We start from the raw sequence: 21,046 nt of genomic DNA, 5'->3' as shown, positions 1-21,046 counted from the left end.
GCGTGCTCCGAAGGATCCACAATTCTTAAGTACCAAGTTATGCTGCTTGTTAACCAGGGTCAAACGATGAGCTTTGGTTTGGGGTTTTTTTTGTTGTTGCTGTTGTTGTTTTGTTTGTGTTTTTTTTTCCTTAAGCCAAGTTCACCAAGTTTAGCATGTTACCTCAATTCTCATTCTCCATCATTCCATTTCTGCTTTTTCCTCAATTATCTCCACCTGTTACCTTGGGGGGAGGACGGGGACAATAAGCTTCAATTTTTCCCTTGTATATAAGATACACCAGCAGCAACACGTCAACCGAATGGCAATATACAGGATGGGTAGGGAACTACACATGAATAATAAGGGGTAACCGTCTGATCAATTAATCGGAATGTTGAGCTCAAAGCTTAACAAAATAAAGCATATGTGCATATATAAAAATTCCCCTCGTTTGGCATCTCTGTGTATTCTAAAATATTGTATTTGGCAAATGTACCATGCAAAGCAGATGCTAAACACTTAGCACACAGAGTAGCCTTCAAAAGCAACAGCTGAAAACACACACGGAAGAGACTCATGAATTGCAGAAAAGGTTTATATATTGATTTCTTTTACTGAGATTTTAGTATACGGCTCATACAGAGCTACCAGCGCACAAAGCCACCTAAAATAACAAAGCTGAACTGTCCAATCCAAGCACAAACTAAGGACTTCTATACTCGTTTTCATTTCCTTTTCAGTGCTTTCGTGGTTTTTTTCAGGATGCAGAATTCGTGAAGCTTCTGTGCTCTCTCCGTTCACAAATGAGACACTGTGTACTGCATTTCTCACTAGCAGATGTTTATTATGCACATCTAGGATCAAAGCATCAGCAGTAGTGTAATGTTGGATGACAACTTTTGCACATATTAGGTCATAAGCAACAAGGGAGATCACCTGCATTCAGATAGCTTATTAAACAGTAAGGGATCTTCCCCACCTACCCTGCTCCTGAGTCCACTTTGACTCCTTGCCAGCAATTTTTGGCAGGCAATACCACCACCTGTGCTGCAGCTCAAAGCTACTACAAGCAAGAAAAGAGTTACTGTGTGACTGGATCATCCTGCTTCACCTGGCAGAGTGGGGACGCGGAGCGAGTACTTTCCATAGAGGTATACCCAACTTGGCACACTACTAAAATAAGCCCCAAAGTAGTAATTTCATGTTTTATTACACTCCTCCCACCTATTCCTCAGATTTGATTCTTACGTCCTCAACAAAAATAATATAAGCCTTTTGTATCAAGTACATTGTGGCCTCTGTTTTATGGACAAAAACACATCACATGTCACTAGAGCATCCAGCTAGTCTTGCATCTCATCCGCAGCTAGCTGACCGTCTTCAGAGGAAGACACGCGACTTCGTAAGGTACTCCATTTCCATATTCCCGATTCAGTTCTTGCCCTTAAACATGAAAGCTTTATCTTCTTACACCTTTTATTCTAACGCAGGCAACTAAAATCCTACATTTTTTTTTAAATAACACTTAAAATTAAAAAAATTTATCTGTTAAAAATAGTGTAAACAATTTAAGATTTGGTTCTGAAGTAGACTTGTAGTGCTATCGCTCATGCTCCTGTTGAGCAAGTAAACAGAGCTGCCATACAAAGTCGCAGTCAACAAGGGAGACAAAGCTCCCAATTTGGTTTTATACACTATAGCGTGCATTTATTTGTTTTTAAAAGGGCTAAAAGCTTTTTTCATTTTCAGCATAAAATGTAAACTATATTTAGGATTATTTATTCAAGCAAGACTTACATCCAGCAAGTTGAAAACAGGAGAATCCACTTGGTACTCCCTCATGTGGGCAGAACGTTACTAGCTTATTCTTACCAACAGGGTTTCTGACAGAATATGACTGGCTAAAAGAGTATGTTCCATGCAAGTGCCAAGCTCGGCAGATATAAAAAAAATTAAAAAAAAAAAAAGAGAGAAACTATGGCAGCATCTGAGGTTACAAACCTCGAGGTGTTTTGGTGGGTTGTTTTTTTTTTTTAACTGAACTGTGATCTACTGAGAAAACACAATAGGAATTCCAAACCCAAGAACAGTTTAACTAAATACTGATAATTTCTGCAAAATAAAACACAGTCAGAAGTTGACAGAGTGCTTACCTTGGTTACTTGTCTCACGACAGTACACAGAGAACTTTTGCCGTGACATTCTATGGAAAAATATGCTGTGCCCTATAGGTTTTGATTTGCTCTCATGACTCTCATTTCAAATAGAGTCAAAGTGCTCCACATTCCTTTAAAGAGACATCTAAAGAGATTCCAGTGTGGGGAGTCTTTACACCTTATATCTTAACACCTATTTCAGTAACGTGGTTTGCAAGAAGGGGAACCAAGACATCACTGACATTATTCTGCTCCTTCCACGGCTGTAGTAGAAACTGCCTTAACATAATACGGGCCTTCACGCAAGTAAGCCCTAAGCCTCAAGTAATACTGATTGCCAAAGATTTCCGCGATTGTTTTAGAGTTTACGAGGGCCTTAACCAGTTCGTATTTGGCATCCTTCGAAGCTTTGTCAGGCTCCACAGATCTGTCTACAATGTACTCCACAAATCCTGGACTGTCAAACATCAACTTCTGGGCCCATGGTTGATTTGCAATAGCCTAAACATGAAGACAAAAGAGGGGGGGAGGGTGAAACTCCTCATTTTAAAAACCCAAAACCCAGTTACACAGCAGGCTGTTATGCAAATAGCCAAGGAACAGAAAAAATGAAGTGGGATATTCATTCTACTCTGTAGTTACACAACCATCACTCAAATCAAGCAGCAGGGTTTAACACTGGAAAACAAGTACAGCTCAGTGCTTACCTTTAAAGTTTTAAGTGAATTATCACAGCAGTGCCTCCGATATCAAAGCAGCACCCTAGAGCATAGCTGCTGCTTTTTTTTCCCCCCCTCTCCAATTTATAAGAAAATACGCATTACAGACATGACATGTCTGCTGCATTATTTAAATGGTGAATGCAAGCGGGGCACAATGAAAAAGGCCTTATTTCTGACCACTTAGGGCTTCAACAAGAAGTTTGTGGCATTCACTTAGAAAAAAAAAAAATCTAAGACCGAATGGCAATACAATTCACTACCTGATCTTTAAAAACAAAAAGCACTTACAGTAAATACCCGTAAAGCCCCACAGTGGAGATCAGGGAATGGCTGAGTACTGATGCTCCTGAAGAGTTCCAACGGCTGGCTAGACAAGGATGTGAACCATGATTCAGTCATTCTTAAAAGGTCTTCTGTCTGCTGCTCTGGCTACACGCACCATGTACAAAAATGAAAGAGTTTGATTAGGATTATGAAAAGCTTTCAAGTTTTGAGGATATGTTCAATAGTTAAGGAAGCTCTTTAAAACAAACCACCAGCAGATTAAACTGAAATAGTTTAAGTTTCTAACTGTATTTTCATGAATGAAGAAATGGCCTTCTATATTTCATTTAGCTTGGAGGACAGATTTAAATAAATTGATTTTGATACACAAGATAAGTGCTGTGCTCAGTGCAGTCCTGCAAGACAAATGAAAATGGCTTACTCGTTCATTTAGAGCTACAATATCAAAAACAAGATCACTGGATCTAAAGAACATACAAAGGGATAGAGCAGTTTGCCACTATCCCTTTAAAGCAAAGAATATTAAACTGTTTACTCTCATTCCCTTGTCAATGCTATCTTGACTTCATGTTTTAGAAACATATTTCAGAACACCTGGCTTCTTACAAACTCAAACTTCAAGCAAACAAATAAATCAGGAAATTTCAAAACAGTAAAGTTAATGACTCAGAATACTAGAAAGCTACCACTTCTACCTAAACTAGATGCTGCAAAAGGTCTTCACACAATTAGTCAGATGCACAATAACTTTATTGTTGTAGATTTAAAAACAAACAAACAAACAAAAAAACCAAACAAACAAAACCAAACAACCAACAACAAACCAAACCACAGACTTACAGGCAAGTAAAGAAGAGATGAAATTGCATCCAAGCATCGAAGTCGTAACTCCGTGGGGGCATTCTTTGCCTGGTGCCCTATTCTGTTTAACAGATTTTGAAATCTACTTCCTTTGAAAATAAAAACAAAGTGCTTTTAATTAATCCAGGTAGACCTCTACAGGAGTACAAAGTTACCTGTCAGTCACATACACTACATTAACTGGTAGAAAGAGTGTTGTACATTAAACCTGAGAAAGACAACGTCTTGATCTACTATAATAAAAGCAATGTAAGATTATCTTTACTTCATAGGGATCTAAGATAGACAAATCCAAAGCTTTTATGTTAATTCTCCAGACTACACAAACATTTCCAAAAAGGAAGTTATGTGTCACAGCTAATCGAGTTACTTGGGAAGTGTGGACCCTAGTAGACTTGTAATTAGAAATCTGCTATCCCATTCTACAACACTCCAATAGCTACCTGCTAATACAGATTTTCACTTAAAAGCAAAGTTTGGACTAGCAGCAAGAAGTCTAGCACCTACTTTGAATCCTCTGAACAGCTTTATATTAATAGAAACAATGCAGTCTTTAGAGAAAGCATCATTACATGATAGTTCATATTTTTCTAATCCTGGTGAGAAGGTCATGACATCAGTAGAAACAAAGAAATCTAAAAGAAACACAACTACTGACAATTAGTATGATGCAGCTCACTAGAAAAGAATAATTTGAATCACACTTGCGATACCAGAACTCCAGCTGCCAGGCATTTCACACTGCCATGCTTGGCAAGACAGTCAAAACACACCTTACCTGCTAGAGCACAGCTATTCAGACACCCTTGATTATTAGATTAAAAAAATAAATTTTTCAATTCCTTTCTCTATTACACTAAACCAATTCACTCTTGTATGACATACTGAGAAAGTTTTATTAAAGAAAAAAAATGATACTAACTAGTTTTCTGTAAAACCTGTTTGCCTTCCACATTTGATCCCAGGATTCCTAGTGTGTCCACAGCCACTCCAATCATGGTCGGATCATGACTTTCTGCCATTTCAAAGACCTTTTCCATAAAGACAGGGTATCGTTCACAGATCTGCTGTGGACTGTCTACAACAGCCAGATTTCCAAAAAATTTAACAAATCCTGAGAGAACAGAACAAAAAAAAGCATTCAGAGTGGAGGAACAATAACTTTAGCAATGTCAAAATTAAATATACGTTAACATAAGATTGTTTCACTGCTAAACTAGTGTTATTAAGTCTGAATATTGTTTGTGAAAGGCATCACAGTAAGGACAGAACTAAGCCAGTATTTTGGAAGTTACTTAATTCATGCTGTAACTGCCGTCTTCTTGAATTCATAAAAAAAAAGGCTACAATAACACAAACTTCAAACGTATAGTACAGTCTCTCCAGATCTCACCTGTGCTACCACTGTTAATGAGTAATACTACTCATGTGTTACTGTTCTTCAGCATTTTTTGTATGCATCCACATATATGTTCTAATATTAAAAAAATTCACATGAGCTTTCAAAAGAGAGGCTTAATAGTCCTCTCAATTTAACTCGTTAATAAAAGCAAGCAGTAAACACTGGAAACAAGAAATGCATGATGTAACCTGGTAAATAGAAGCCCGAGAAAGGATCAGACTCTGCACCAACGATGATGTTTGAAATTTTATCGATAATTCCTTGTTGAGCAAGATACTGACGCCCATGTGGAGTATGGGCCAGTGAGGTCACCATCTCTATACATGTAGCTCTGTAACACACAAACAGTTATTTTGGCCTATTTCAAATGGGTTTTTTTAAGTACTTTGTGATTAAGAAAAACAGGCTTTCTACCCTTAAGACAAAATCCAAACAAACGAACAAAGAAAAGCAAACTACCCTGACTGTCCAGTGCTTACTCAGCTATCTTACTTTAGGTGTATAGTTGGAAAGAATTCTAAAGTGTTTATATTGCAGCCCAGCATTACAATTATCACAGCATACTGGGGAAACTTCATCTTGGTTCTCAAATTTAAGTATACAGTATTTTACACTCAAGGCTGTTTAAGAAGAGGCAGATAAAGTGTTTTCCTGAAAAGGGTTTCATGCGAAACACACACAAATGTGTTTAAAGAGTGCTATTTTAAGACTGAACATCAGAGTTTTAACAATGGGGGAAATCTCACTGGCAAACTCACTACCTACATACCTGACCAGCACATCATCTCCAGTCAGCTCTCCAATTAACTCTGATATTAATCCACTGTTTGCACAGTAATTTAGCGAATCTGCTGACACCGAAGAAATCTCAACAATTAACTAAATAAAAGCACAGGGGAAAAAAAAAAGGATTGTTTATAAAAACATTATAATTATAACAATTCACAGTAATGGTCAAATACGTCTTATAATGCTGATAACCCTATACATATTAAATACAGAATTTCATGATGTTTTCATAATTAACCTAAACGTTTGCCTGAAACAAGCTCATAAGGAGTTCCAAGTTTATATAGCATATGCATTTGATTTCTATTCACAGTCATCTTTTCTTCAGAGGACCAACACTGCTATCCCCATTAAGCTCTAGAACAGCTAAATTGTACGGTTTCTCCTTTGCCATATGTATCTAGGCTGACACACTTGGCATCTCTCGGTCTCTTCCCCCCTCCAGAAGTTTCAACAGCACTTCACATCCAAAGGTTAAGAGACTACAGCAGCTATTTTACTTTTACTTTCAGAGAAGCAAACATTTTATTGTATCTTTAATAACTCTGTGTAGCCCGTCCAATGCCCTAGGCACCACAAGTTAGAAAATAAAAGATGTAAACAGTGCTTCACACTTTTGTATCATAAACTGAGAAAGAGAAGTGAAGACATTATTTGAGGGCCAACACTGCTGTACTCTTCCTACTCCTTTCTAGTCTTGACAAAATGTAGACATGAAGAAAAGTTTGTAAAGCAGTGATGAATACTAATTTAAAAGTGAGCCATAAAATCCAGACTAATTCAGAACTACAGTCCAAGAGAACTGCAGTATCATGTCATTCAAACGCTAACATTGATGGCATCCCTACCTCATATACTCTGTATCGAACAATATCACTTGTTGCCATGACATTTTTCAAGTCACTCAGCAAACTGCTCACGAATAAAGCCTCTAAGCCATCTTGCGTCTGTGCTATTCTTGAGAGAGATTTGATGGCCTGGAAACAAAAACAGCAACTTAGTATAAGCAAAACACAAAGAGAAGAAAATCCAAGATGATCTGACTTAGTTTCACTGTTCTTTACTAACATATTAAAATCGTGTTACACATCTAAAATTTTAATTGTGATTCACTTTTCAGTGAGAATTACTGTATCGTTGACAAGAGCTAGTTATGGTTACTGTGATCCACATCTCTGGCATTAAATTCAGATCTATGAGTTCACTTTGGCATAAACAGCTACTGGAAGATAAGAGTTCTAGGTAAATTCTCCATCACATCTAAGTAACTTCTGGGCTTAGGGCACCTACATGCTTATAACATCTTTCAAGCAACATAAGCTCTCTTTTCTTCAAAGAAAAGCAGAGGCTATCATCTCAGACACAGCAGAAAAAGTGTTCTGTGCAATGTCTACATCAGTTCGTAGAGGAAGAAAAAAATAAAGCAATGCTTACCTCTTTAGCCACTGCTATTTTCTCTCCACCGATGCAATTTATTATTTGCCGTAATAGTTCAGGACTGTTTAGAATTTCTGTAACAGCATCTGAATTTTCAACGATCCTCCCAACCTAAAGACATGATTAAGTAATTATAGAAAATAACATTAAAACAAACTTTTTCCATTATAAGGACATTCAAGCACTGGAACAGCTACCCAGATAGACAGAATCACCATTTTTGGAGATACTCAAAACTCAGCTGGACAATACCCTGAGCAGCCTGCTGCAAGCTGGCCCCCCTTTTAGCTGGGGGCTGGACCTGAAACCTCTAGAAGTCCATTCCAAACTACAATGTTCCACCATTCTATTCTTTTAAATTAATGCAACAAGTGTCAAGTTACTACAGCCTATTCCTCTTCCGTGTTTCCACAATATTGTTCAAAGTATCCTGAATATCAAAATGTTGCTGCACTTAATTCTTACGGCACCTGCTGTCAGTACTGGCTTAGAAAGCTTTGTCCAGAACATGTGACAGAAGATTCATTTACAAGTTACTTCTGTCAAGACATAGTTTTATATATCATGTTTAATGGACACATCATAAAGCATTATATACCCACACATTGCACAGTATTTATCCAAAATTGCATGAGCATGTAAGAGCACAATTCCTGCAGATAACACTTGATGTAGTGCTTTTGTCACAAATTAGGACATGAAACAGCAGTAACAGGTTAGGACTAACCCAGCCTGGTTCAAGACAGAGCTCTGTCCCCTCCTCCTGGAGGAAACCCCTGTACCTGAGATATGGTGAGGATTTTCACGGAGTCGTCGGGGTGGAAAAGCCCTTTCTGAAGCTCTTCTCTGAGGTTCTGGATCACATAGACCGGGTCCAGGGCCTGCAGGAGCCTCTCCAGGATGGAAACACACGCGGACACCTGCTCCCTGGGCGGGACAGAGACAAACCCAAGCCCTTCAGGAGGGGGACGCTACCGCATGCTCCCAGATCCTCAGCTGTGCCAGCCCCCACTCTGAAGGAGGGCAGGCAAGCAGACGGGGTAGCAGCAGGACCCACCGTGCTCCGGGGGAAAGGGAGAGGGGAGGCGGCCGAGCCGACTCAGGCCCGCGGGGCCGGGCCGCCACTCACCGGTCATTGACGCTGAGGAGGGCGAAGAGCGCTCCCAGGTGGTCGTCGCTGAGGCGGGCGCGGAGGGCTGCGGGCGGCACGGCCTGCACGGCGAGCCGCAGGGCCCGCAGCTCCTCCAGCGGCGCCTCCCGCCGAGCCGCCCGCTCCAGCAGCTCCACCACCGCCTCCGCCATCTTGGCGCCGCCGGAAAGCCTCGCGAGAGCCCGCCGCCCCTAGCAACCGCCGCGCCGTCGCCAGGGGCCTCTTTCGCGTCCGCCGCGCCGTAAACAAAATGGCGGGCGCGCCCCGCCCCCTCGTGGCTCCGCCCGACTCGCGGTCTGATTGGACAGGAGCGCGAGGGGCGGTGCTAGAGCGGGGTGGGGCCGCTGCGGCGCGGGGAGGGGACGCGGGGGGGGGTGCGCTCCTTCCCGCCTCACAGGAGCGCAGCCGCGGGCGGGGCGGGAAGGAGCGGGGCCGCCGTCCCGTCTGCGCCCGGAGCCGGCCGCGGCAGCGCTGGCAGGCGGTGGCGCTCCCCGGGCTGTGGAGAACGGGCCCCTCCAGGGCCAAACGTGCGGCGGGCCCGGAGGGACGGAGCGGTGTCACACCCGCGAGGTGGGGACGTGGAAGTTCAGCCTGGAGATGCTGAGGTGGCAGAGCTGCAGCCCGGGGCCGGTCCCGCTGGCTGGGGAGGGGGCTGCAGTGCCGGGACCCCCCCCCCCCCCCCCGTGCCGCACCTCGTCCCTGCTCATGGCGATGGGACAGCTCAGCCGCTTCACGGTGGGCCGCACCGCAAGAAAACGGGGGGTTCGCTTCACACCAGCAGAAGAAAACACCATTTTTTCAGCCCACGGACAACAGGGGAGACGATTGAGTGTAGCAAACACATGGCTGTCACCGTGCTGCGGAGCTTGGGGGTATTTCACACCTCCCGCGGTCTCCAAGCAGGCAGCGCGTCTTCGGCTCCTTCCAGCCCCTGCCCGCCGATGCCTGCCAGGACGGTTCAGCCGTCAGAGGCTTTAGTCTAAACCCAGGCTCGGGCCGCTGCACCAGAAGAGCTGTGCTCCACGGGCTGACGATGGATATGTTTTCCTAATAGCTTATGAGAACTGACAGTAACGTAATAAAGTTAGTGGAGACAGAACGGAGCTCGCTGTTCCTCTGCACTGGATTGCTTAGCATTTTAGGCCCAAACAACACAAGACTTACCAGCTTTCTAGTATCTATCCAAAGAGTACAGAGCCCCAACAATATTAAATCTGAGGAAAAAAAACGATTTTATAGATGGGAAAATGAAAGCAAAAGTGCCAAACGGCATCGGCAAGCGTCTCGGAGCACCTGAGGCGGCTCTGGGAGGGAGCGGGCTCCGTGCTTAGGCTGGAGGGAGGGATTTCTCCGGCAGGTGTTGGTGCAGACGGCTTTGGTAACGGCATCGATGTGACGGGGAGTATTTGTCCCTGCGATGGCCTTGACCCCGCTTCTGGGGGTGCCGGGCCCCGGCATCTATCCTCCGAGCCCTGCGGGTCGGGCAGCTGGCTGTGCAGGCGGGCAGCGAGGCTGGATGGAAGGGCTGGGGGCGGCAGGGGAGGGCAGGGAAGGGTCCGTGGGGAGGCAGGAGAGCCGTGGGGACGCCATGCTGGCCCGCGGGCCCACGCCTCAGCCCCGCGCTGGGGCAGACAGGCGGGTACCAGCCCGCAGGCAGCCGGGGAGGAAGAGGAGGAGGAGTTAGTGCTCGTTGCGGGCAGCCTTCCCAGGCAGCCTTCCCAGCTCGGGGCAGAGCAGGTGGAGGGACGGAGGGGACACAGCCTCTCGCCCGGCCGGGGAGATGGAGTGGCTGAGCCAGCGCTGCCCGCTGCTGCCCGCTGCCCAGGGCTGGCCCCGGCCGGGCCGTGGCACCTTGCTGCTGGTAAGTGGGAGCCCTCCGGCGCTGCCAGGGCCGGCTTCGTGCTTGGGATGGGGGGACGCGGGTGACCCGCTGGGGAGCGTCGTGGGTGCGAACCCAGGCAGCCGTGGAAATGCCTCTGTCCATACCTTTATAAGGGAACCTCTGCAAAAAAAAAAAAAAAAAGGAAAAAAAAGAAAAAGATCATGCAGGAGGAATGTATTCTCAGTCTCTGCAGAGAGCAAAGCAAATTTCTTAGGAATTTTTTTCCATTTGTGCTGAGGAAGCTCGCAGCCTACTCGGGATTGCCACAAGTTGTGTTTGGTTGGTTTTGGTTTATTTTTACAGAATCTCATCAAAACTAGGCAAAAAGTCCTAACGTGGTAATTTTAAACCCTAAAGCTGTTTTTTAGTTCACCAAAGCCAAAACAAATCTTGCAGAAATCTCAGTCTCTCTAAACTCAACTGTCATTTTGTTGGTCAGTGCTTTTCGGTGAAATACGTAAAATCTCACAGCAGGTTTTTCAATTTTGTTCACTTTAACATTTTGACAGTCCTGAGTTTATTCGGTTTATCAGGTAGGAATCCTGAAGTTTCACTCCTTCACTTTTGCACCATCCCTTGGCAAATACAATTATTCTGAAAAGAAAAAAAGGGGGCTTTTATCTTTCTTTTCAGAAAAAGAAGGGGAAAAACACCCAAAAACCCAAGAGAGTGGTCACTCTTGTACTAATACTCAGTCACAAATATTCATGGGGATTTGCTAATCACATGCACATACATCTCCAAGAAGATTAATGATTGTCGTGCTGAACAGGTCGGATTTCTTTTTTCCCTGAGCAGGGAGCATGATTACATTCTAATCTGGAAAAATAGATACACTGGCATATCTCTGTTTGGCTTGTAACTATCTGAGTAGCTTCTGGGATTTGTTGCATAATATTTGTTAAATGGCTTAGTGGAAAAAAAGAGCACAAAAGAAGCTCTAAAAATTATTATGAGAAACCTTGTGATAACAAAGAATATTTCCTCAAATGGATTGGAAAAGAGGAGACAACCAATATAGCACATCAGTCATTTTCCAAACAGAAAGGAGCCCTGGTTTTGTGGTGACAAGAGATTTTTTTTTAATTCAATCTTTTTAAAAAAAAAAACAAACCTCTGACATTGGCCCTGTAATGGGAGGTTTTTCAGAGGACAAAGGCGGGTGGAAATAAGAGGGAAAAAGGAATATATTCTTATTTTTATAAGCATTTTTTTACCACTGTAGTTGAATAAGGGCCAGATGCTGTTTATTTCAAAAACAAGACAAAAGACAAAGAGAAGAGCAGCTGTGCAGAGACGGCGAGCGCTGCAGCCCTGGGTACGGGCACCATCCTTCGGCTATTACTCAGCACACCAAATTAACTTCGCTAGTCCAGCAACGTCCCTGCTGAGATAATTAGATATTTTTACGTGACTGTGTTTATGGCGTGTGAATACAAAGAGCAGCTAAGGGGCTTGCCAGGAATAGCACCTAATGTACGGCAAAACCAACTTGTTGCCACTGCCCTGCCAGGCCACGGAGAAAGCATTATTGTTTCCTGCAGCCCGGCAGGACACAGACAGCCCTAGAGACCTGGGCTGTGTCCATTAGGATTTCTGTGCCTAAAAGGATCCCATTTCACTGTCCTGTTAGTATCAGATAATTAAGATGAAATGAACTTAAAACCTGCATTTAAGTCTTATCCTCCCTTGCCTGCTATGCGAGTCTGTATCATAGCCTGGGTGGGCTGCGCAACATCTGTCAGTAGAAGAGAGTAATCGTCCCGGGCTGGCAGGGCAGGATGAAAGCGCTCCGGGTCCCAGCCCAGACTGTATTACCCCAGGCTTCCCGTGGCTCCGGTCCCACATCAGGCTCCAGCCCAAATCTGTTTCCCACGGCCAGATCCCTACCCCTACCCCTACCTGACACACTGCTCTCCTCCTTCCCACATCCCCAGGGAGGCAGAGGGTCCCCACCGTTCCCCAGAGAGGTGGACATGCCTCCCCCCGGGCACACGGCCAACGGATGGCTGCAGGATGTGTCCTCAGCAGGAAAGAAGACGTGCTTGATGTGGGAGCCACGCCTGGGGGTTCCCTTCTCATCCCTTTTTGCAAGAGATGTATTTTAACAGAGACTATCAGCGACTTACCTCCTTATTCTTCTTTGGAAAACCAGTCCTGGCTGCCGAGGCCGTGCAGTGGGGTCTGTAGCTCCCATTAGTCTGGGGTGTGCCCTCCCGCAGCATGGGTCTGGGCACCTCTGGGCAGATACAGCCTCAAAAACTGACCCTTTCCTGCCCCGAGCACTTGGCACAGTACTAGATTGGCCCCATCGGAGGGGAAGGAATCTCCCTACGAGCATGTTTTCACTTAAATTACAACTAGCATTACTGTAATGTTGAACGAAAGAAGACCGGAGACTTCCCCTGAGCCACAGATAATGTAAATGCTTACTTTTACAAAATGCAATATTTCACCTAACACCACTCGTATATTTTGCATTTTAGGTGGTGACTCTGTCTTTGCTGATGTACCCGGTGCTGAGGAGTCTCGCTCTTCAGCTGCACTCTGCCGTCACCGGCAGCTACATCTCTGGGACCCACTCCATTGCCTTCATCAACTGTCTCAACGAGCAGATTGCCAAGGATATTGCAAGGTACGGAGATGCTTCCCCTGCTTGTCTGCTTGAATTGTTCGAAAGCAGCTTCTTGTGAAAGAAAGCCTTTCCTTGTCCCTCGAGAGGAGCTGTACTTCCCTGCACTTTGCACTTCTATCGGAATGGTGCTCCTTTTCTCTTACACTGTCCCTCTTTCTCTCTCTGTATCACATATCCACTTATCAAGAGCTGTGCTTTCTAAAGAAAGCTGACAATTGCCTCTGAAGTCAATGCCACAGTAACATCAAGCCAATTCTCAATTTATTCCACTGCCTTTCATTCTCAAGACCCATTTTAAAGCCATGGCGCTAAATCTCTAGGTCCTGAGATGGATTAAGCCCCAGCCCCATGTTCTCTGATCTGCCACAGTCCTCTTCTCTGGAACAACACCGATAAATTCCAAGAGAAGCGTTTATGGAGAGGGAAGAAGCACAGCACACTGCCATGAAAATAAATAAAAGACAAAAGTGGTGCACAGCAAACACGCAACAGGCACTTGTAGGTACCGCCTGGAAGCCTGCGCTTTGCTCACCAAACAAACTTCAGGGAATGAGGCTTTACCTTGATTTTTTTTTTCCTCTTTTAATGTATGAGATACTTTGCATGATGTTTTGCATGCAGTTTTTTTCACATATCCATCAGTCCCTGACTCAATAGATGGTTTGTTCAAAGTACTGAAACCATGTTGACTGGGGAAATGTTTATGATGGACCATTAAGTTTCCTGCAACACCTCCTGTGCTGTTTTCCCTGCTACCCTGCTGCTTGCCAAAAACTCTCCCCATCCTCTGTAAAGTGTTCCCAAACAGTCGTTCAGGAACTGACAGGCTACTGAAAGGGATTTTGTGTCACCTTAAATACTGCAACTGTATTAAGAAATTCAAATAGAATAATATCTGTACGGCTTGATGTCTTCTGAAAAAAGGAGTAACTGTACATGGCTGGTGAAAAGAGCCTCAGTTCCTGCAAATGCTTCATCTTAACAGCTTTGCAAATGTTTTCCACTCTTTGTGCCTTATCTTGCAGGGAAGGGAGAGGAAATAAATCACTCCCCATTGCTGAGGTATATGTACTTTGGTTGTGTTTTTACTGGTGGAGTAATTATTCCTTTGTTTTGGAATTTGGATGAATAAGCCATGGTTGCAGAGGATGACACAGGGCTTCTACAACTTATTCTCCCACTCACCATTTTCCTGGTGCTGTCATGTTTATTCTTCTTTTATGTTGCCCAGTGGAGCACTCACTTTGACGGTTCAGACTGCAAGGAAATTTTCTGCTGGTTTTAAGGGAGAGGAGTGGAGGGTTTGTGAAAGCAGATTACCTGCAGGTAGAATTCAGCATCTGGCTTGTTCATTGCATCAGTTCTAACTCAGTTTATCTGGATTACTATTAACTTAAAATCCTCAGAAGAAAGCCCAAGTCCACACAGGAGATCTAGTCTCTCCCCTGAGCCTGCTGTGAGAAGCTGGCCCCTTTGGGCTGGATGGTGTGCCCATTGCACCTCTCATAACTTAGCTAACACCCAAGCAGCCTCTCAGCCTCTGGTTGTGTCTTGGATTTGTGCATGTAATTTTCTTTGCTTTTCTGCTTATTAATATTTCATCTGTGTCAGTTCAGATCCTGTTGTGAGGCAGGGACAAAGAAACACACATTAAATACCCAACCCAGAGATATCATGCATTATGCAGACGTTTTTCCACAGATCACGTTCAGCTTCTTACGACGTTTCTCATTCCCATAGTGGCCGCTTGTTTCCGCTCAGCTTGCTAGAACAAAGTTCAGGATCTCAGTTAGGATCACAGTTTATTGGGACAGAGCAGAAGCAATTAGAAGGTACTCACCCAAATCAAAAGGTTCCTCCGCTAAAGTGACTTGGAAGTTGCAGGCAACAAAAACAAAATGATTCATGCCATGTGTCTGACATGATAAACACAGCGGGGATATCTCCGCTTGTGCTGCTGCAGTTTGTTGGCCTACAGATTAACTCAAGATGCTTTACAAGCATTAAATGCCTCGAACTGGCTACACACGGTGAGAGCAAACACCCCGGAGCCTCCTCGGATGGCTGTCCTCTCAGGCCATGGTTCCCCTGAGCCATCGGCAGAGAGAAGTCCATCTCCGTTGCCTTGCTGTGCTTAAACATTAAACCTGATCCCACGAGTTAGCTGGGTCCAGGCACTGGTTCTCCAGTGCACTGCTGGGGTGGTGAGCTGTTGTAGGATCGTTGGGAAGGGCTGCTTTCCTCCCAGCGCCCCGGCTGCTCCCGATTCCTCCCTGCCCCACAGCAGAGCCTGTGCAGCCCCACAAGAGCACCTTTGCCTTGGACTCGTAGTTGCGAGGTATAAACTACAGACAGACAGAGAAAGCAGGGATGATAATAAAGACGTGCAAAGGAGCTTACGCACATTCAAACAAGAGCCTGGCTTATGGGTCAGAGGCCAGATTGCAATGCATGATGCAGTTCCGCATTAGCACCCTGACCGGGGTGTCTTCAGGTCGCTGCCGTGGGGGAGGCACTTCTTGTGCTCCTTCTGCTCGTCTTTGGGGGCACACTGGCCAGTTCGTTTTGTAATCGCCTCCAGGCTGTACCATACCCTGGATGCAAGGGCAATAAATTTTTAACTTGCTCTGGGCCAGAAACATCCTGGAGGGCATTTCAGATTGGAGCAGAAGTTAATCGGAATGGTTTTCTTTAGCTCACTAAGGGTTAATTTTTTCAGGTTGTTGAATCGGGCCTCCCAGTATCTAATAACTCCTGCCTTCACTGCAGTTCAAGGTCATCTAGAAGTTAAATGTTCGCATTGTCAAAGCACTTGGTGCAAAGTAGTGCCTGGCGACACCAGTGTTAAAGAAAACCAAAGGTGAAGTCACTAGTGCAGCGCCTTTAACAGAGCTGCCTGCAAGAGGGACGGGGCTGCCATCTCCGTGAGAAGGGCCCAGACATTGCTGTGGTCAGAAAACACAACATTTGACCTAGTTCTTCTAAAAATCCACCCTGAGATTGCTTCAGTGCTCTTTAATCACTTAAATATCACTTCTGCTGGCAGACCCAAGCAGCTCTGCAATAACAAATCAGCCCACAACTAAAGGAGGCACAGCCTGAGGGAAGGAATTCATTTGGGCTTCGGATTTCTAGGAGGTTTTGGGTAGAAAAACCTTGATGTTGTTAATTTAACAAGCTCCACATTTAGTCTGCTATGCAAGGAAGACACACAGTTTGACAGCATAAATACATGACTGGGAGACAAACCCCTTTGCGTCTGTCCCAGCCCTGGTTCTCACGGCCCCATGGCTCAGCCCCTGCCCTGGTGTCTGTGCGGCAAGAGGGGCACAGGGTTGGCACTGGGCAGGATCCTTGCACCGTGTGAGGCACAGGTCCCGTGCATTGCTCCGGGCCAGGAGCAACACCAAATTTTCCTGCTTGGCGGAGGGGACGGCGGGGACAGTCCCAGAGCTGTGCCAGGAGGACCTGAAGCAGCTCCAGCTGGAGGTCACATTTGCCTCTGCTTTCCCATGGTAATAATTAACCCCAACTCATCCATCTCCAACGTCAAAGCTGGCGCCGGCGGTCAGGGGCAGCACGAGGGAATGTCCCCGTGGCTGGGGGCAAGCACTGAGCTGCAGCGAGCTGGGGACAGGCACTAACTCCCGCTCCTGTCTCACCCAGGGCCATCATGGATAAGAAGCTGGCTGCCTACGTGAACATCCTGCCAAAGAGCTTGGCCTTGTAAGTTGGGCTGAATATTCCCCAACGGAGGAGGCGAACCCGGGCTCCCCGGCAGGGGAAGGAGGAGATGGACACCCCGCGGCCCCAGGGAGAGGAGGCAGTTTCCAGAAGGCTGCTGGGTCTGTTTGTTGTTGCAGATGGTAGAGATGATCCTCACCCGTGCAAAGTGCGCTAAGCTTATTAAGGAGTGCAGATGCTCCGATTGCCAGTGGGGACCATTTATTTATTGGTTACTTAGCTACACGGAGATCTAGCAAAGAGCAGGGTGATTTATGGTCCTGAGGACATAGCGCTGGTTTTTAGAAGATCTAAAAAGAAGCTAAGATAGAGACCAGAAAAGGCCTTTACAATATTAAGCAGCACTTTCAGGAAGGAAGAACAGTATCTTTGACCTTGAAATACAACCAGCCGTGCTCTGCAGGTATCCTCAGCCATCCACGCAAAGGCATTGCGCTTGTTAGAGGGGTTAAAGAGCAAAGCCCCAAAACAGCCATTTGCTCGCAGGAGCACCCTGGCCTGGCCCCACGTCGCAGCCCCCCCACAGGAGGGGCTCCTCGCAGTGTATCCCCCCAGACCCTCCCATAGCCCAGCCGAGGCTGCTGAGATAGGGCAAACCCAGTCCTACCCTTCTTCCCCTTACGCTTGGTTCCCCCTACGAGCCATCGACGGCCAGAGCCAAGTTGCTGATGCACTGCCCTGCCTGCTCCAGCTGGTTTCTCCTCCATGCCCTTGCTCAGGAGACACCGTGACTCCTCCAAATGCCTCCTCGCCCAGGAACCCAGCGCGCAGATGAAATCACGATGGCCTTCTGTCAAGATAAATGTTTTGAAAGGTCATATCTGACTCACGAGAAGTACATCTCCTCTCCTGCAGGGAAAGAGAGGAAAAAAGCATGATGCTGCTGCGCTCAGCCTCCCAGCTGCAGCCACGCCGCCGTCCCCGCAGGCACCGGCCCCCGGCCCTGCTTGGAGCGGGGCCACCGCCACAGTGTCCCCCACGGCCACCCCAGTCCCAGCTCCTTTGTCCTGCCGTCCCCCTGGGCAGCTCTCTCGAGGCTGGCACAGCGAAGGAGGCTCTGGTCTGTAAATCCAGGGTGCTCAATCACGTGCACAGCAGACTTTTGGGGCCAGCGATGCTTCTTGAGCACCACTTTGTAAAGGAACGGCCACGTGCGGAGAGCACCAAGCAGAGAAACTAAACCCCCCAGGGGAGTCAGCATGGCTGCATGCAGAGCTGTATTTGCTGATGCTGCTTTTCTTTTAAATCTAGGTATTTCTGGAAAGGGGAACTGGAAGAATCCACTGAAATACTGCTGGTAAGTGACAATTCCCCACGTCATGAAAATCCTTGTCCCAGACAGCCCCAGCCAAAAGGGGCTGCGGGGTGGTTTGGGGAGGGTGGCACCAATCTGCCCGAGATTTGGGACAGTACCCAGGGACCCCGAGCACCCGCCTGCAGGCATGGCAGTGGTGGCTGGGGGTGACAGCCCGGCTCAGCCCCTCATCCTGCCACCACAGGGGACATCCCCCAGGAAAGAGCCCAGGAAGGACCCCTGTCGCACTGCTGGGTGCCAGCCGTGCTGGACGGGCGCGGTGGAACTGTGCATGCAGAATTGCTCCGTCCCTTTTACTTCTCCCCTGGTTTTTGTTTTGTTTTGGCTTTTTACTCTCCACAGTTAGTGAAAACAAGGACATCCAAAATAGGCGAATTGTCCAACTACGTCAGGTGAGGCTCTGGCTCCGTGGGAGCACTGGGTTTCCTATCCAAGGTATGCTGCCATCTCATGCTCAGGCTTTGGGAGTCAGGTTCCTTGAGCCCATTCCCACCCAGGGAGGGTGTAAGTGCCCCTTGTGAGCCAGAAAAAAACAGGGATGGCATCAGCAAAAAAAAATATTGGTGGGAATATCAACTGCTGGGCTTCAACCAGCCCCTCCATACTGGGTACAAGGAGGGATTCTCCTTCTCCTAACCCAGGTTATTCCCCGGCTGCCTCCTGGCAGATTTCCCACGTTTCCCAAGCACTGAGTGGTGAGTGCAGCCAGCTTTGGGCCAGGGCCCCTGGCAGTCAGCTGCTGGCTGTGGTAAACCCCAAACTCAAAGCAAAATTCTCACGTGGCAAAAAGAAGATGTGGGTGCTTTGAAGTCAGCGGAGAGCGTGGGGCAGGGCTGGCGCGCACCGCTGGGAGCGGAGATCCCTGCTTCCTGCGCCTGTGAGCGGGACTGTTCTGCCGCGGGGCCGTCGGTGACACTGTTCCTCTGCGTCTGTTTCCACTTTAGATCCATCCATCCCTTTGAAATTCCTGAAATCATCAGCCTGCCTATTGACCAAGGAAACCCTCTCTACCTCAAATGGATAGAGGAAAGCGTCCCACGGGACTGACTGCAAAGTGCAGAAAGCACCTCGCTTTTGGGGAGACCAGGTGAAACGTGCCGAGCTGCGCCGGTCTCCCTGTGCAAGCAGGAGTTATGCACACGTGGGGAGGCAGCTTATATCTTCACGGGTTTGCTATAACACAGAAGCTTGGGATTGGGAATTTTGTTTGCACTCCAAACATCCCCTCCTCGGCCTGACCCTGTGCTCCAGGGAGCACCGAGCAGCCCAGAGACGGCGGAGGCCAAAGTGGGGAAGGGCTACGTGCACCCAGGGCTGTTGCGGCATCGCAGATGAGGATACACTGAGATACTCGTGTCAGGACACTTGGGGCTGTCTCAGGCATTTGGGGGCTGTCTCAGGCTCCTAGCAGCAAGTGCCAGCTGGTAGCCATGGCCTGGCAGCCCCCAGCAGCCCCTCCAGCGTCGTGCGTCCCCACAGCCGCGCCTGAAACCCTGCCTGGCCCCCCTGCTCCCCCACAGCGGCTGTCACAGCATCTTGCCCCGCTCTGCCTCCTGCTTCCCCAGCCTGGAGGCAGCAGCACGTGGCCGGGCACCCGGCGATGTGCCAGCTCACACCCTCTCCTGCTGTCACGCAACATGCTGGTTCGAGTGTACAAAATCCAAGAAAACACCAAACTCGAGCAGATGCCGCAAGCTTTTACCAGGAGCCACGAGCAGTGCATGCACTGACCCTGCGAAGCCAGGGAGAGCCGCGCTGAGCTGGGCAATATCCACTGCCAGTTCAGGGAAACCAGGTGCCAGCAGGACCAGGGCATCGCCCGGCTGCGGGACAGCACAGCCCCAGCCCTGCATCCCCTACCCACGCCTGAACGGTGGCTTTCTACCTGGGCCAAGTTTAACCTTGTAAAAAGATGCTCATGTTAATAGTTTAATGGGATGTAACTTATGGAACAATATCGAGTTATTTATGTGACTGGGAAGGGAATAAACAGGAGCGTTTCTTACCTGGGCAGGCTCACGTGTTGTTGCAGTTTGCAGGCGCAGCATCCGCAGTGAGCTGGGCAGGAGGAAGGGCCCGTCGTGGGTTTGCAGTGACTCTCTCCAGCCCGATGCTGAGCGATGCTCTGCTGGCTCCGGTCTGCTTGTCTCGGGGTCGTGGAGAAGCAGTGCAGGGCGCTTTGCAGGTATCGAGAGCTGTGCCCGCGGGCTCGCGTGGCCCCATCAGAGGTAGTGCGGGGAAGGCTCACAGGTGCAGGAAAGAGAAGATAGGAGGGAAGATGGTCTGGGCTCTGAGAGCAGGAAACTTTTCAGTGCTAAATCCAAAGAAACAGGGCACCAGCTAGGCACGTTGTCTGGCAAAAAGGAACAAAGCACATGAAGTGAGCACCAGCACCTCCAGGCCAGGTCTGCACCGCACCCGAAGCAAAGCTTTGTTTAGCCCTGTCAGGGCTACGTTGTGCCATGTGCAAGTTTTAGGCCAAGATTAAGTGGGTGGGGGACCGGTCAGTAGGACTGCGAGTGAAGGCAGCCCCTCTCTACAAAACCCCTCACTGCAAGGGGCGGCCCTGTCCCCCACCCACACTCGCCCCTTCCCATCCTTCTGCCCTTCCCATGCTTCGCGGCGGCATCTCTCCGGCCCGGGGCACATCTCGCCCTGGCAGGGAGCACAACACAGCAGCACCGGC

General features: G+C 47.5%; 2 protein-coding genes across 2 annotated transcripts; one reads left to right on the top strand and one right to left on the bottom strand.

Moving 5' to 3' along the window:
* Window positions 1-601: 601 nt before the first annotated feature.
* On the bottom strand, window positions 602-9,015 carry PSMD5 (proteasome 26S subunit, non-ATPase 5). Its single transcript, XM_072883098.1, has 10 exons — window positions 8,764-9,015; window positions 8,417-8,561; window positions 7,632-7,745; window positions 7,046-7,174; window positions 6,178-6,287; window positions 5,597-5,739; window positions 4,929-5,120; window positions 3,986-4,095; window positions 3,149-3,289; window positions 602-2,639 (listed from the first exon to the last, which is right to left on the bottom strand). The coding sequence occupies exons 1-10, from the start codon at window positions 8,934-8,936 to the stop codon at window positions 2,382-2,384; spliced, it is 1,515 nt and encodes a 504-aa protein (XP_072739199.1). The 5' UTR covers window positions 8,937-9,015; the 3' UTR covers window positions 602-2,381.
* A 1,372-nt stretch (window positions 9,016-10,387) lies between these two features.
* On the top strand, window positions 10,388-20,970 carry LOC140661244 (protein CutA homolog). The gene is made up of 6 exons (XM_072883099.1): window positions 10,388-10,645; window positions 13,153-13,301; window positions 16,968-17,027; window positions 18,297-18,342; window positions 18,703-18,752; window positions 19,305-20,970. The coding sequence occupies exons 1-6, from the start codon at window positions 10,565-10,567 to the stop codon at window positions 19,405-19,407; spliced, it is 489 nt and encodes a 162-aa protein (XP_072739200.1). The 5' UTR covers window positions 10,388-10,564; the 3' UTR covers window positions 19,408-20,970.
* Window positions 20,971-21,046: the final 76 nt, after the last annotated feature.

Source organism: Ciconia boyciana, chromosome 18 (genome assembly GCF_034638445.1).
Source record: "Ciconia boyciana chromosome 18, ASM3463844v1, whole genome shotgun sequence".
Taxonomy (NCBI): Eukaryota; Metazoa; Chordata; class Aves; order Ciconiiformes; family Ciconiidae; genus Ciconia; species Ciconia boyciana.
This window is presented reverse-complemented; position numbering and strand designations above follow the sequence as displayed.